This window comes from Pseudomassariella vexata (assembly GCF_002105095.1).
Source record: "Pseudomassariella vexata strain CBS 129021 chromosome Unknown BCR38scaffold_12, whole genome shotgun sequence".
Classification (NCBI taxonomy): Eukaryota; Fungi; Ascomycota; class Sordariomycetes; order Amphisphaeriales; family Pseudomassariaceae; genus Pseudomassariella; species Pseudomassariella vexata.
The window spans coordinates 752239-769595 of NW_024467967.1; the positions used below are offsets into that span (position 1 = coordinate 752239).

Here is a 17357-nt window from a genome sequence, read left to right on the forward strand (position 1 = left end):
TAGCTGTAATGTAGTCCACAAGCGAACGGGTCACCCAACCGAACGGGTCACGCCCATAGCAAAAAATAGAACTAAACTTCCTAACTTTACCACGCAACTAATTCTCGATGGATTCTGCTCAAAAAGAATCTCAATTACTCCTTGCAACTCAGGCTATCAGAAATGACTCAACACTTCGTATCCGACGTGCTGCAACAATCTACAAAGTCTCGAATACTACTCTCCAGGCGCGTCTTCAAAAACGTCAATCACGTCGCAATATCGAAGCCAAAGGTCGGAATTTAACAAAACTAGAAGAAAATACGATTATTCAAAGGATAAATTGAGCTAGATTCGCAAGCATTTCCTCCCCGGCTAAGTGCTGTTGAAGATATGGCAAACTGACTGCTACGCGACTCGCATATCACAAAGGAGGACTTTCTTCCGGCATTTTGCGACGCGTTCAAGAAGAGCCTGACCGAAAGCAATATTCGTGCAGGCTTTCAAGGTGCTGGGATTGTGCCTTTAAGCCCAGATATTGTTATTGAGAAGCTGGATGTGAAATTACAGACTCCAACGTCTTCCCGGCCCCCTACGCGGGAAACCCTTCCTTGGGCTTCTCGGACGCCAAACAACCCAACCGAGGCTACTTCGCAATCCGAATTTATTAAATCTCGAATTTACAGGCATAAAAATAGCTCCTCGACGTCAATTTACGATGCTATCGATCAGTTTTCGAAAGGAGCGCGGAGTATTATGCATAAGATGGCTTTACTCCAAGCTGAGGTCGCCGAACTTCGAGAGGCAAATACTCTAATTAGCAAGCGGCGCAGGGCCAAAAAAACACGAGTACGGCTTGGAGGATCACTTAATTCACAAGACGTACAAGATCTTCAAGATCAAAAGGACGTTGCGCAGCAAGTACAGCAGGAAATGCGTGGAAATAGCGCTGGATCAAATCGTGGCCAGCCACGGCAACGGCGCTGTGGCGTATGCGGGAAGACCGGGCATAATGCGCGAACCTGTCAGGTAGAGATAGAATCATCTGGGCAAGAGTATTCTGAGTAGTTTTAATTGATTTACGGCGTTGTGGTTGCGAAATCGTGTTGAATTCCATGTTTTGCTAGTTGGCGTGACCCGTTCGCTTGTGGACTACGTTATATACTAGAACTTGGCGCTTAAACATGCTTGAACTGTACTGCAGAGCTGTGAACCTACTGGCCGAAGACCTGGCATCTCCCTCATGCAAGCTTACAACCTGGTCTAGGATTCCATCAAATAAACAACTCTTGTATATCCCACCTGATTCATCTGGGGTGAAACGTTTTTTTTCAGGGGCTAGAAACTTTGAAAAAAGACAAATGGCAACGACGATAACGAATCGGAAGAATAGCTCAAAGATATTGTACCTCTTCAGGCATGCACATTGTGAGCGGATGAGTTAACCCATTTTAAGCGACTAATCAACGCATACAAATTGTGTGAGATGTCAATTACCGGTTCACTTGGACAAGGGTATCGTTACCCATCACAGCACGGAAAACGAGTAGAAGTCCAAGTATTATGGGGGTTGTAATACGCTAGCAATCAGCATGCCCGCAATGGTGTAGAACCTAAAAACTGGCCAACATATGCGTCACTAATCCGTATCATCTTTCGTGCTGCTCCATGTCAATACCAAGTATAGTTGCTAAATCAACTCGCCCGGGTCGTTTCCCAAGCCAAGCAGTGATCCACTTCTTGCAGGAAGTCCAGCGTTAAGTAATCAATACGCTAAATCTCTTCCTCGTATTTTATGGATAATATATAAAATGAGTCTTCACGATTGGTTCCGATACGCCGGGAATGCGGGTGCGGCTGACACGGGTATCGTACCCGTCAACCCGCTCCCCGATTCAGGGGGGTCCGCCAAGATAGTGCCTCTGCGAAGACAACCAGCTGCTCGTGGCCGATGGCCGAGTGCGACCTGAGCATGACTTCATCTCTCCCACTCCCTCCAACTCTTCCTGCATCAACAGTCAAGTGATGCCCCTTTGCGCGCCGTAGCGAAATATCACCACGCGGCTCGACAGTCAAAGACAGCAATGCGCGCCGGCTTCAATACATCATGGCCGTAGGTGAAACCATCACGCCAAAGACGTCATATACGCACACCCCCATCCCCAACAAGTCCAAATCAAGCACCGTGGCGCTGGACTACAACCCCAAGTTCACCCTCGACCATGGCGAGCTCGAGCGCCTCTCCCATCGACTTCTCGCGGAGCAACCGCCCCGTACCCAAGAGCAGTACATCTGCTACCTGATCTCGGGTGTCGATGAACTCTCCAACATCGCGCGCCACGTCGAGCGCGCCGTCTTTGAGGAGCGCTTTGGCCTTAACGACGCCAAGATGCAAAAAATGTACGGTGGGCACGACTATGCGAGCATTTTCTTCGTCGTTATGGACCAGGTCAACAAAACGCCGGCGGGCGTCATACGAAATATCAAGTGGTCGCTTGCGGGACTGACGACGCTCAATGATGCAGAGGAGATGCTGCATGTTTCGCTGGAGGATTTCAAGAAATATCACGGCGTGGAGGATATGAACACCGTGTGGGATATTGCCTCAGTGGTCGTGCTGAAAAAGTATCGACAGGTGGAGAAGAATCTCATTAGCAATATGCTGTTTCGCGCGATGCACGTCAGAGCGACGTATGAGGGCGTGCAGCATTACATTGGTGTGGTGGACGCGGGTATTCGCCGCATGATCATGTTGGTTGGATTTATGGGCGAGCCGCTGGTGGGAACTAGTGTAGTCAGCCACGAGGGTTCCGAGGACAGCTTGTTCATGTATGGGCATAGGCCGAGCATTTCGAGGATCATTACCAAGAGGGTCGAGACGGTGGATCCGCGCTTCAAGCCCATTGTAGAATTGTTTGCGAGCCGGTGTGTTGCTGGAGAGGGCATAGATCATCGCTTGATGTTTGAGTTTTCCAAAGACATCTTCGATATCAAGGAAGGGCTGCCAAAGACACGAGCAAAGTTGTAAATTATCGAACATTCCCTATATGTTCCACATGGGTAACATGTGCTTAACCCACATTGAATTTCCGTCAGTGCTTCGACTCAATAGCAAGTTTGAAATGGACATGAGGACAAGTCTTGTATGATATGATTGGAGCTACAATAGGGCGTGATTCTACTTCACAGGTACGATTTATCACACTGGGAAATGGAGAGTCCTTTTACGCCGACTTTGACAATAAGCAACGGTGGTCCACACTACTCTATCTGACACTCTATGTCAGAGGTGGTACCTGCGCAGCCACCACTACTTATTTCCAGACCAACAACACTAGCCTAGCTTTCTTTCCTCACCACAATACATCACTTCTATTGTGTGTCCCTCAACAGGTTATGAGCCCTCACGCTCACGCGCATCACGAATAATTGCATTTCTGAAGCATTATTCGTCATCATCATCATTTCGATCATTTGCACAATTTTCGGCATCTGATTCGACCTTTATTTCGCGAAGTTGGCCTTCGAAGGTCCGCTACGGTAGGTGCACGAATCTGCTGCAACCTGCAGCAGCGTGGTCACTCTCCAACTTCACGGCTTGATCACAACAACAGCATTGAGAATAGTGACTGCACGAGCCTAAATCATTGATTCTGGCCTTGCAGCTCATCACTACACACTTTCCTCGGATTCGTTGATTTCTGCAGTTTTTCCACTTTGTTGGAAGGAACGCGTATCCGACGTCATTACCTTGAAGTGGGTCACGAAAAACTTCGTGCCTGCCTCAAGCTTCAACACTACTTAACATCACACAAAATTGCGTCCATCTGATAACGCAGTGACTTCACGATCGCATCATGGCGACTGAAGCATCTGTACGGCTGGCGCCAATTCCTCAGCTGGAAGGCGAGAAGAACCTCAAACTCTGGCAAGTGCAAGTAACTCAACATGCCGAATACTTTGGCCTCGAAGCCTTCCTCGATGGCACATCAACAGCACCACATGAAAGCGCGCCTTCTGAAGAGAAACTCAGATACAAGCAAAAGCAGATCCACGCTATGTCATTGCTTACTTCAAGCATCGTCAAGGTTCATGAAAAGCTGGAATCAGCAGGATGGGACATGCTTACTGAAAAAGATCCCTCTGTTCTCTACAGTTTGATTCTCAGAACCATTCCCAAAGAGTCCGAGAACAATGTACCAGCAATGTTCTATGAGCTCGTCGGCCTTATGAAAATTCCTGAAGGCCAGAAGCTCGAGAAATGGTCATCTCGACTCAACTATCTTATCAATCGCCTCACTGCCCTACAATGTGGCATGTCCGACAAAGCTCTGACACTGATCGCGCTCAAAGCATTTCAACAACGTTATCCCTTGGTCCATGGTTTTCTTACCAGATCTTTCCAAGAGGGTAATTTGACGTGGAAGAAAATGCAAGAAGAGATCACTCGCAAGGCAAATGAAGAAGCACACAACCCCGAGATCATGTTACAGATCAAAAATAACCAAGGTAATTCAACTCTAGGCTCACAGGCAAATAAAGAGAAGGAAAACACAAACGACAACCAAGACAAGAAATGCAAGACGGAACACTGCAATACTTGCAAACGCAAACATCCAACCACTTGGCCTCTCTGTAACTATTGCAAGTTGCACCACACCGGCGACTGTTTTCGACAATTCCCAGAAAAGGCATCTGAACAATGGCGCAAACGTAATATGCCAGACTGGAAGCCTTCATCGAATGAAAATGCCTCAAAAGACGCACTTGATGTCAATACGAATCTTGGCCAACTTTGTCTTCAACCAGATTCAGTAGCGAAGCGTCCAACCAATCTGGGTCTCTTCGGCAATCTAATGTGTTTGCCAGCCAACACAATCTCAACTGATGGTGATGGAACAGATTACCTGACTCGTGACAGCTTCATCAATGACTCTGGTGCTGGAGGACACGTAGTCAATGATTTGAAGTGGTTTACCTCACTACGTCAACTTCCTGAACCAATCTACATGGACACAGCTAATGGTGGCGTTGCTGCTGCCACAGCTGTTGGCACCATTAAGATTCATCCTCAAAGAACTGATAGTAACAGGTTAATTGGACTATCGGTAGTGTTCTCTATAACGAATCTTCCCCAGTTAACATCATCAGCCCTGGCTTACTGAGGGAAGATGGCATCATTGAAGATGGACATACATCAACTCTTCGCATTCGGGAATCGAATGTTGAACTTGGTAAGATCAACTGGCTCAAAAACGTGAAGGTTATTCCTCTCGTCTGCAAGCCAACAGCTCCCGCAGAGCACCTTCCACTCTTCTCAGCAACAATTGACATACAATTGATGCACGAGCGACTTATGCATGCGAACTACAAGACAGTCAAAAAGGCCTGCGAAGCCGCTGGTCTAAAAGTCACAAAACCAATCAAACCCTGCGAGACTTGTATGCTCTCGAAAGCAAAACAAATCATCACAGAGATCCGGCTATTCAACCGAGTAGACCACTTGAGATCATCTATTTCGACACTATTCATCATCAACCGCTAGGCCTTACTGGCTGGCGTTACAGCGTTCACTTTACAGATGGGTTTACTGACATGCAGTGGACTCGCTTCACTCGCAAATTGGGTGATATACATGCGGAGATCATTGCCTTCGTTACTCAGGTCGAGCTTCAAACTGGTCTGAAAGTCCAAATATTCCACTCGGATAATGGCAAGGAATTTCTTGGCGATGCAAAGCAAATGGACACATTCGTCACAGAAGGGCATTCAATGGCATCGATCTCCTGCTAACACTCACGAACCAAATGGAAGAGCAGAGCGCTCAGTCCAGACTCTCATCACACCAGCTCGTAGCGGCATCATCGGCGGTAACTTGCCCAAGTTTCTCTGGCCGTGGGCTGAAGAGACAGCGGATACGATACATAATCTCCTACCAAATGGAAAAGACAGCTGTCACCTCGCCAGCGTCTTGGATTCTATCTCAACATGACAGCACAGGTCATTAATGGCAATATTCCCATCTCATCAAATACGGAGCTATAGCTTATGTCCACAAGAAAACACCAGCTGATCTTGCCAAAGCTGACAAGGTGGAGCACAGGGCATGGAAGGGCAAGCTCGTCGGCTATGCTGACCTTCGTACAAACTCTACAAGATCTGGGTTCCCGAGAAGCACCGCGTGATGCGAGTGCGTGACGTTCGTTTGCGGAGACTTTGGATGATACGCAACAAGATCACGACGCTGACGCTGACTTCATCGTTGAATTCGAAGATGAGAATGCTGACGTTGAATTTTCTGATCTGATAGCTAACCCCGTTGACTACGGAGTCGTCACGCACACAATAACCCAACCATCTACTTTCCCATCTCTCAACGCCGATGATAGGAAAATCAAGAGACAAAAGGAAATATGCAGCGCGAAGTTGAAGAAGTGATACCCACTCTATCCTCACACCTGGCCTGAGCAGATGGCCAGTCCAGCGCCATTGACTCGAACACGCGAAGAATTAAGCTTCGATTCCGATGATACTGATTTAGATGACATCGATGCCGAACATCCTTAGGTCCCCCAGAATCCCTGAGCCGAATCCCGAGTCCTATCATCGACAACCTCAATTCACGCCCTCGTCGTGCTGCGGCAGATCAGTTGCAGATTATCGACATCTCGCTGGCATACGCACATACAACAAGAGAAAGGCAGACCAGTTGTCATTATCTTCGGTCAATTTCTCCAAATCTATCAACAAAACTCGCTATCTTGAGCTCGACGCCAAGATTAGTGATCCACACATCTATGTCTGTCTGCAATCAAGGTTGAAAAACTCTTGAATCAATCCAAACCGCATCAGACTTCCCTTCAGCCAAGTCATACAAGGATGCTCGAACCAAGAGAAATGGCCGACTTGGAAGTCAGCTTTCGACGATCAGATAAACGAACTGTGTCTCGTAAGTCTTGAGCTTTCAGATCTCCCTCCTGGAGCCAAGGCCTTGCCGAACGAAGTGGGTAACGGACCAGAAGTTCCATCCAGTACCAATCAACATTGAGAAACAGAGCGAGGCTGTAGCTATGGGAACTTCGAAGACTCAGCAGCTTTTCAGTCGAAGAATGTATGCTGCAGTCGCTAGCCTTACATCTCTCAAAGTGTTTCTCGCTCTATGGCCACTTTAGGTCTACACGCCGAGCACTGTGATGTGTAACAGCCTTCTTAAATGCTAAGAACCGCCAGGACACTCCAGACATCTATGTTCGCCAACCAGAAGGATATGATGACGGCAGTGGACGCGTTTGGCGCCTGAAAGAGCCCTCTACGGTCTCAAGCGAGCACCAATTTGATGGTTCAATACCCTCGTTACCGCAATGAAGGAGATTGGATACGAACCTGTCGAAGCCGATCTCTGTCTTTTCAAAAACGAGAAGACTGGCGTTATGGTACTTGTCTATGTAGATGATCTTCTGCTTGCGGGACATCACAAGTCAGACATTGCGATCGCTAAGCAGAAACTCGCTGCTTATTTCCGCCTCAAGGAGCTTGGAGATGTGCGAGAGTTTCTCGGCATGCAGATTTCAAGAAATCGAGATGAAAACAAGGTTTTTATCTCGCAAGAGAAGTATGCGATGAAGATTCTTACCAGATTCGGCAAATTAGATCTCAAACCCTCTGCCGTGCCCTGGCCATCTGATATCAAAATACCAGCTGTATGGCCCAAGATTCAGCTGGATGACCAATCAAACTATGTTGAGCAGACGGCATCGCTCAACTACCTCAGTATTGGTAGCAGACCAGATATGACAAACACCAACAAGGCACTTTCTGAGGCACAGAGCAAGTCAACCAAGGTTCATATGGACTTGCTTCAACATCTTTGGAGATATCTCAAAGGACAGCCTAATCTCGGCATTGTTCTGGGCGGAAAGTATCCTATTCATGATCTGAAACTCAATGTCTGGGCCGATGCGGAACATGCTGATGACCTGGCAACTCGAGCGTCAACAGGAGCTCATGTTGTATTCCTCTGCGGTGGCCCGATATATTGGAAGTCCAAGAAGCAGACTCTCGTTGTCATTTCAAGTACCAAAGCTGAATTCATCAATCTCACGCCAGCCGGTATATCCGCTGTTTGGATCTCACGCTTATTGCACCAACTTGGGTTTACCCAAGACACACCGATTCTCCTCATGACTGACAGTCTCAACGCCAAGTCAATCGTTCTTAACCCAACTAATGCAGCCAGAACCAGACATATTGATACAAGGTACAAGTGGATCATTGACCGTGTCCAGCGAGGAGATTTCGATATTCAGTACGCCAAAACTGGAGAGATGATTGCAGATGGTCTCACGAAGCCGTTGACGAAAGAGAATCATCTCAAATTCGTCCGTCAACTCCGTCTGACGCCGTGTCCTTGGTGATTTTGATTGAGGCGGTATCAGGTGGCAGAAACGCATGCAAATTGGACGTCAAGTTGACGAAAAACGGATATTCTGTACGTGTACGTAGTTCTTTTAGATGACTAGCTCTGTTGGCCTGGGGGGGGATGTGTCAGAGGTGGTACCTGCGCAGCACCACCACTACTTAGTTCCAGACCAACAACACTAGCCTAGCTTTCTTTCCTCACCAGAATACACTTCATTTCTATTGTGTGTCCCTCAACAGATATCAAGCCGACCAGGATTTCCAACTCACTTTCCAACTCAGGACAATTTGTTGCTCGAGGGTTGGAAGGTGCGAATCGAGAAGGTATTTGTCACAGGTGAACACCCGTCTCCATGAACTATATCACATAACGCACCGAAAGCTGTATGCCGTGCATACACCACGGCAAGACGTGTGAGGCATGTATGCGTGTTAGCCAGCATAAAGAAAACGCAAAGGAGTGAGGTGTATCATGAAGCAATGAAACGTTCGCTCGGATACCTCAGAGTCTCCTACAAATGGTGCTTGGTTTGAAAGTATCTGGACAAGGTCTACTGAAGCTGGAAAGCTATCAGGAAACGGACAATGGATGATGTGGATTGGGAGCAATGCGGAAGATGTGATATAACACAGCATTGAAATCAGATGGTTGTAGGACAGATGCTATAGGTGGGACTGACAATTGGGCAAAAATACACAGAAGCACGACGGAAGATATACTCTGAGTAGAAGATCCAGGAATACAGATTGCATTTACATGTAAGTAACAGGAACAAAATGAACATCCCAAACAAGCCTGTACTGTTTGATGAGATACGCAGGTTGCCTTCGTTATATAATACTCTTAGTATTGAGCGCTACGTAGCGGCCACCCCATCAATTCCCAACCACAACAATTGGATATTCGACTGTTTTCACACGTTGAATCACCCCACTGAGGCTTTTTTGGTGTGGTAATCACGGTACATAACTCTCAATGCAGAGTCCTGCTCCAATAGGAGCCAGGGCGCGTCACACTCGACGATTCTACCCTGGTCGAGAACAGCCACGCGGTCATACCAATCGATCCTGGCTAGCCGATGCACGACTGAAATCACGGTACAACCCTTAAATTCCTCATCAATGATATCCAACATCGTTGACTCCGTTTCATCGTCGACACTGCGATCCCATAGTCAGCTTGTTGTGGTGATCAAAGCAGTCTCCCAGAGTGTCAGCTCTACGAAGTACCATTCCTCGTTCACGGAAGATATATTGAGGGAGGGATCATCGATGGGACAACTGTACCTGCTTGTAGCTTCGTCTAATATGACAATTTTACTAGGCTTCAGAAGCGCCCGAGCGAGGCATAGCAGTTGCTTCTGCCCTTGTGACCACTTGTCAGGGTCTAACCCAGCCTTTAAGCCACCTAGTGCTGTGACCTTGCTCATCAACTTTACTTTCGTTAACGCTGCAATGATGGAGCTCTCAGAGAATTGTCCGTCTGGGTCCAAGTTCAGCTCGACAGTGCCAGGGATAAAAAAGGGATGCTGAGGTAGGACATTCAGACATGAGCGCAGAGCAGCTGTAGAAAGTGTGCTGATGTCTACATCATCAACAATAATCAGACCACCGAGTTGCTTCGTCATTCGAAGAAGTGTCAGGATCATGGATGTTTTGCCACTGCCTGAGGGCCCGCATATCGCTAGTTTCTCTCCGGGTGCGATATCGATGTTTATGTTTTTAAGGATAGGTACGGCATGCTCTCTGTTATGGTCAGCCAAGCCCCGGTCAAGAATTTTGGAAAGTTAAACGTACGAGTAGCCAGCCACAACGCCTTTCCAGCAGATTCCGCCTGATGTCGGCCAAGGGCGCCTCGGGTTGTTCCAGCCAGTAGGCTCCACTGGGGTCCTTTTCAAAAAGTCCTGGACTCGTGCTACAGCACTGATAGACATCTCCAAAGACGTCCATCCTCTTATAGACTGCATTGCCATGTTGTTGAATTGGAGAAGCAAAACGAGTGCTGCGCCTAGTTCGCCTGGAGTCATCGTTCCTGGTGACATAATGGCTATAGTGACAACGACGACTGTGAGGAAACCTACCATTAGATCAAGCATCATAGAAAGCCATTGCTGAATGCAGAGGACGATATAAAATGGACCTTGCGATGCATCAAGTGCGTCAGAGTGCTTTTTGCAGAAGAATCCGATCCGCCCATAAGCCCGAATAGTAGGGGCGCCTGATATGAGTTCTAGAAAGTGGTTGTAGAGGGGGGCCTTTGCTTCGATGTCTATGAGACGTACCTGTCGCGATGTACGAAGATAGAACCGCTGCAGGAAAAAGGCGCCGACCAGGAAGAAGGGGACAGCGATTACGAGATACTTTCCAACTATGCAAATGATGACTAATTGAACCATGCAAGCGGACGCGGCTGTTGTAAAAACCACAGCGTGGCTCGGCAAAGTCATGTCGATCAAATCCATGTCTTGACTGAATCTGTTCGTGATAACTCCCATATCAACAGATTGGAAAAAATTGTAGGGTGCTCGTAGGGTTGTGTCTAGCAAGTCGGTGTGTAGTGTGAGAGCCGTATCGTTAATGATTTTCATAAAAGCGAGCCACATCTCGCCTATCATACTCAAATTGGTAAGTACCATCAACAAGGCGTAGACCCCTAAGAAGTAAATGGTGCTCCCGTTCGAGTTCTGACGAGCCTCTGTCCACTTTTGTACCCAAATTGTCGAGACGCTGGAGAATGTCGCAGCACACAAAGAGCAAATAGCCCAACCGCACAACGAAGTGATCCCAGCACTGCGTCCATAGTAGACGTATACAGGCCAGTTATCCTGATATGGGTCGTCTGTGACGGCAATCAAAGCTTCTGTTTCTGACTCGGTTTGGAAAGACCCATCCTCAATGTCCGAAGCTCCGTTGGCATCCATGACACCGGCGTCTAGTTCTCGGATGTCTGTCTTCGTATGAAGAATACTATTGCTCAAATGTCGGTGGTCTTCCAAGGGCGCTGTCTGTTGAACTAGATGGCCGCCGTCGAGGGAAATGATTGTATCCATAGTGTGAAGGAGCTTTTCTGTATTAGAAATCAGTTATCAATCGTTTGATGCCAACTCGTTTTGGATACTCACGGTCACTGGTTGCTAGAATTACAGAAATGTCCGCTTTGCGAAAGTAACCATTTCTTCCGAAGAGACGAGCCCATATTCTTGTAGAAGTACTTGCATCTAAACCCGATAATACATCGTCCAAAACAACTACAGGTAGTCGTGAGTAAATAGCACGAGCCAAAGCCTATATGTCAGTCAGATCTCAGACCTCTTTCAACGCACATAAGTGTTTGATAGCATGGGTTACGAACCAGTCGCTGTTGTTGTCCTCCACTAAGCGCAGCACCATTAGTTCCAGCAATTGTTTGATCGCCCCGAGGTAAATTTGCTATGTCATCCTGTAGACAAACACAAAAGATGCTGAAATCAAACCATTCTTGATCGTACTCGAGGCCCATGGTAATATTGTGACGAATAGATTCATCCATGATCCAGGGCGGCTGGCCGCAGAATGCAGAGCGAGTAAGTATACCGGATACGTAGCCAGTGTTAACGGATGTCTCGCCAACCATGCTCCATAAAAGAGTAGATTTCCCCGATGCAACAGGGCCAGTAATGCCCGTAAACCCACGGGGAATATCCAAAGTCAAGTTCCATAGTACATTTTCGGAATCGATAGACCAAGCAACATTTGCCTGCTTAAAAGTCATCAAAATGTTGGTAGGAGTCGTTTTCGAAGGCAGTATTTGCAAAGGGATGTGTCGAAATTCAGTAGGTTCTATAGCAGAAACAGTGTTATTCGGCAACCCGGGGTGTCTCATCCTGAGACAGTACTTCTCGATGCGGTCAAAGGATGCTAAGGCTTGGAATAAGCCCGGCCAAAATTCACAGAATGCAACCAATGGATCTGTCAAAATGGTGATCAAAGACAGACATGCGAATGCCTGAGTTGAAAGTAAGGTTTTGTCGTTAGTGATGAAGCCCTTGACTGCGTAGAGGGCAAAGGTCGCAAATGGCGCAATCATTATCGGGGCATTTCCTGCATAATATTAATTGTGCCATCACTTATGCAAATTGGTCCGATGGCGTTACACAACATGAAACTTTGCGCACTTGCTACTGTTCATTTGTGCTAGATCGGACTAGAAGCTAAAGGGGTGAATAAACCTACCGAAGAAGATTTGGCAGACGATGAGTTTGCGAAAATGCTTGGAAGTTTGAAGCTCAACTTTCCTCAGATTCGTGATCAAATCATTGACACACCTCGATAAACCCAGCATTTGAACCGCCTTGATATTTTTCAATACCTCTGCAGTGGTACTCACTCTGGCCTGCACCTTTTCGTTCCACGATCCCTGCGCAGTCTTAAATGCTGCTGACATCTTCAGGATTGTTACAACAGCGCCTGCGAGAGTTAGCCTTACAAAAATAAGTGTCTCCTTGATGTAGCATACCGAGACAAATGGCCAATGGCGCTATGAAAGCCCACGACATTTGGCGTGCTATAAGCCAAACTCCAATAACAATTTCCGGGATAGCAGCCCAAATTTCATGGATATTTTTGACACTTTCGACGATTTGTTCCACGTCTGTACCCATCAAGGTGACAGCCGCTGTCTCTCTGGTTTCACTCACCCTAACACCAGTAGTATGGTGATAAAGGAGCGAAACTAAAGCCGATCGGAACGTAGCAACAAGGCGATAAGTTTGTCGCCAGTATAATGTCCTTGACACCTGAATTGAAATTAATCGAAGCGTTTGTAAATGTCTCAAATGTCATACCGTGATGCCGAAGTACACTAGAATATAAACAATCACCAAGGCGTATGCGGGGATTGTGTTCTTTTGGCCATTATCCACGTTGCTCAGGTGCGCGATTGATGCCTCAATCAAAAGAGGCTGGCTCACAATGAATGCCGAAAGACATATTCGAGCTGGGATCGCGGACAAGAATAGACCTAAGTTCGACATGAATAGTTCCCGAACCAGGCATTTCTGGCCCTGATCAAGCATTTGCCACCGTCTATTCAAACGAACCCTCACATATGCCTCTCTCAAATATTTGTCTACTCTCGGTATTTTAGCCAGTGTAATAGTATTTGAGTAACCGAGTCGCAAGAAGGGAATGAGCCAGGTGAGGAAACTCCGGCTCCAAAAGCCAGCAGCCTGCTCTGTCGACTCTCCATGTTCTGGTGGCTGCGTGAGGTCGGACTTAGTGAATGATTCGCAGTAGACGATTGTTGTTGTGATGGTGAGGATAAGTGTCCATAGGACCCGAGGCGTCACGGCCGACGGTATCAGCCACAGTGAGCGAAGGGTAAGAACACAAAAGATGGCAGACAAGCTGAAGTAGGGCACCAATACGTCAGATGGCCTTATAGAGCGCTGATCTTCCAGATAAGATAGCCCTGCACTAGCGCTAATGGCCATTAAAGAAAAAATTCCGGAAATGGCTGACATGGACGTGCGGAGATGATCGGCTTGTAAGCGTGAAATTATGAAACCGCCAAATGTGATCAGCAGAGCCATATACAGTGCCTGCGAAGCGCATTAGTATTCCTAATTAGACTCTACCAGAATGCCTGAGTCATGTATACAAGTTTCAGTTTTGCTAAGTACCATGACTTGACTTTGACCCTTTCACCGCGGAGAGTATATACTCGAATCAGTGCAACGAGCAAAAATAAAGCTGACGGTATTGTCTGAAAGAATGTGTCTTGAAACAACAAGGTGAAGTCGAAATCACGACAATTAGTATTTATCCGTGGGGACAATTGGTTATCGCCATCCGGAGGGCACGCGTTTACAGCGACGAGGTATTTAGTGCGATCCATCGTTGAATTGAGCAAATTGGAAAATAGGAACAAAGAACTGGCACCTTAAATTGGAGCTTGAGTATGATTGGCGCTTATATGAATTATTGTTGCTTCGACCGGAATAAAAGTGACGTTGATTGCTAGTAGTAATTTGCTGTACGGGCGGGATCCGTCAATCTGACATGCAGTTCTGAGTTCTGGCTAGTCAAACCCCAGACCGGACCTTTTGAGGATGCATCATTCCCCACTATACTGACTAAAAGCATTGCCCCACCATTTACGACATCAGTATTTCTGTGGTAAGTCGAACCGTTTGAGCCTACTATGGAGCCTTGCGGATCTTCTACTAATCAGTTCTAGTCTTGCATTGAGAAGCTGCGTGTTTGCAAGTAAGGTACAGCTAGTCATTCCCCCACGATAGGTCAGGAAGTTTTCTGCACTAGTTCCAACCTGACTCACAGCAGCAGCCGATTTTAGGCCTGACGAATAGGTATACATATTCGTCTGTAAATTTTGTCACTACACCCGTCCTCGTCCATTTGTCTAATACCATCGGAAGTATTCGGTGCACAGTATGTAAGGGAGAAATGCGATTACTTGAAACATAAATAAATAGAGGCAACAGTAAGGCTAGCTGAGTATATGCCAATTACGCCCAAAACTATAGGTGGTTTACTTGTAGGATAATTACAGACTGACATAATTAGTGTCTAAGATTGACTCCACCCAGTAGGACCACAGTACGATATGACCACGATTATACAGGAATTTAGTCGTGGAGTCTTTACAAGAGAGATCGCGTAATTACTCGTCGATTCGATTAGGACCAGTCATCAACAGTCACTTCCATGACTGTACTCTCAGGACCCCATACAGCTAATGGAATGAAATGGCCGAAAAAGCCAATACTTAAAGAATGCGGCAAACGCAACAGCATATATACAGCCATACGATATTTTTCTGCAGGCATATCCCGAATTCTGTATTTGTCCTAGTCATATATTTGCATTGACTATCAAAGTATGGCATCGTCGCTCACAGTTGATCTCTCTAGCTTTGTTGAAAGCCGGGGTCAGGCGAAAGAACTGCTGGCCCAGTTTGCTGTCAACGTATTGAAGAATCATGGGTATATCAAACTCAAGAATCATGGTATTTGTCCCGATGGTATGAGACACTTCTGGAATTGGGTAAGAGTCATGACCCGCCCAGTTCGATTAATCAAATTCGCTTTGTATACTCACGTCTTACACAGTCTGAACTGTTCTTCAAACTACCAAAGGAGAAGTTACAAGATGCGGCGCATCAACCGGGGGAATCACTCCAACGCGGTTGGAGTAGGATGGGGTTAGAAAATGCATCCAATGTGGACAACAATGCCAGTGATATACCTTTTCACCAGAGATTGGACAACAAGGTAAAGCCAAAGTTGTAGCACCATCAACTAAGTACTGACAACCCCTAGGAGCATTTCGACTGTGGTTCCAGTCACGACACAGAATTTCCCAATCGCTGGCCCGACTTGCCAGGGTTTCGAGAATACATGGAGGCACACTATGAGCGTTGTCAAGAAGTAGCCCTGGGAGTCCTCTCTATGGTCGAGCTTGGACTCGGCTTGGAAGCCGATACGTTGGTGGCACTATGTAAGCCTGCCACTAGTGAGCTTCGGATTCTCCATTATCCCTCTGCTGAGCTTCCTGTGGTACCACCAACATACAAGAGAATATGGCCACACTGTGACCTAGGTGTCTTGTCCATACTGCTCCAGGGTGGGGTCGACGGCCTCGAATTCGAAGATAGGAAGTGTCCTGGTAGTTACTTACCAGCGGTTTTCGACACCGAAGATGAAGTATTGGTGACTGTGAGTGAGACGCTTGCTCGATGGACCAATGGTGTTCTGGCTGGTGGGCGGCATCAAGTCACTTTGCCAACGAACATGGTTGATGGCATTCTCCCAGAGCGATACGCATCTGCCTTTTTTTTCAAGAGTTGTAGGTCAGCATCTATTGGTCCGCTGCCTGCTTTCGTCACCGAAGACAATCCGGCGAAGTACGAAAATATGACCGCCCTTGAATTCCACCTGTCAATAACCAAGGAGCTGGAGAAATGAGAATGAAAATTGGGACGTCCGCGGACGAGATGAATAGCATCGAAAAAGTAGACAACTCTTGAATGTACTCCATACCGGCTGAACGTCTTGCAGGGCAGTTTGAGAATCTTGAGATGATTAGATAGATGACTAGATATTAAATAAGTGCATGGCATTGCCGTTACGCATGTATCTTTGCAAGATCCATGGAATTAGCTACTTGTGGTCTTTATTCAATTCACCGCTCCATATTGCTGCTGTCGCTCGCCAGTATCTGCGCTAGTCACAACTTGTTCAATACATGGACGGCGTCCCCTCCGACCAAACATCTTCACAGGCATCTGTGTTTCACTACGTTGACTGACGTTTCCATACTCATACTCATGATCACATACTATGGTGCGCAGACCGTCCTAATCCCGCATGCTTTAGTCTCCTACTGGTTGACATGGAGGAACAAGAGGCTCCTCTTTCATGCCCTGCCTTCTACAGAAATTGGAAAACATAGACCGTGTTTCAATATTCCTTCACACAATAAGCTTCTTGATCAACAGCATTCTTATGACGCTGCGTTATTTTTCATCCCAAAATACCGTACTAAGCGAGAGCAGGTCGAGTATAATAATTGAGGTCACCATTGCACAATGTATTCTGGATCAAAGCGCCCTTAAAGTCCCAAACGTCCTGCATCCAGTTCTTTGCTATCCCTTTCAGGTGTCAAGCAGCCGGCGTCACAAAATTCTTTGGCACAAGTTCCCGTAACTGAAGACCCTTCACTACACATTTTCGCACAGGCGTGGAGGCATTACGTCGATAACTTGCAGCTACTAGACCCGGGAGCGCACTTTGAGCCGCAGACGCCTGAACGGCATTATTTTCCTTAGCCATTAATATTCACTGCTGAGGAGTGCTGGATAAAAAAGCCGGTGGATTGGCATTAGCTTGTATCCTTTCCCGCTGGGAGATCTTCCAACGAAGATCGTAATATATACACTCGAGATTGGTCCTGTCGTAGTG

General features: G+C 46.9%; 3 protein-coding genes across 3 annotated transcripts; 2 read left to right on the forward strand and 1 right to left on the reverse strand.

The window, feature by feature from the left end:
* Nucleotides 1–1837: 1837 nt before the first annotated feature.
* Nucleotides 1838–3319, forward strand: BCR38DRAFT_443981 (uncharacterized protein). Its single transcript, XM_040860912.1, has one exon. It carries the CDS (start codon nucleotides 2087–2089, stop codon nucleotides 3005–3007), a length of 921 nt encoding a protein of 306 aa, XP_040712548.1. The 5' UTR covers nucleotides 1838–2086; the 3' UTR covers nucleotides 3008–3319.
* Nucleotides 3320–9323: 6004 nt separating this feature from the next.
* Nucleotides 9324–14272, reverse strand: BCR38DRAFT_350215 (putative multidrug resistance-associated protein; the record flags this gene model as incomplete). Its single annotated transcript, XM_040856550.1, has 9 exons — nucleotides 9324–9558; nucleotides 9685–10143; nucleotides 10195–11464; nucleotides 11520–11682; nucleotides 11750–12477; nucleotides 12610–12843; nucleotides 12893–13172; nucleotides 13221–13976; nucleotides 14036–14272. 9 exons carry the CDS (start codon nucleotides 14270–14272, stop codon nucleotides 9324–9326), a joined length of 4362 nt encoding a protein of 1453 aa, XP_040712549.1.
* Nucleotides 14273–15276: 1004 nt separating this feature from the next.
* Nucleotides 15277–16361, forward strand: BCR38DRAFT_350467 (uncharacterized protein; the record flags this gene model as incomplete). The annotated part of the gene is made up of 2 exons (XM_040856564.1): nucleotides 15277–15441; nucleotides 15717–16361. 2 exons carry the CDS (start codon nucleotides 15277–15279, stop codon nucleotides 16359–16361), a joined length of 810 nt encoding a protein of 269 aa, XP_040712550.1.
* Between the last annotated feature and the right edge of the window lie 996 nt (nucleotides 16362–17357).

Bases quoted from the DNA above. Each gene is read 5' to 3' on its own strand.
- BCR38DRAFT_443981 (XM_040860912.1), top strand. From the start codon at position 2,087: ATGGCCGTAGGTGAAACCATCACGCCAAAGACGTCATATACGCACACC.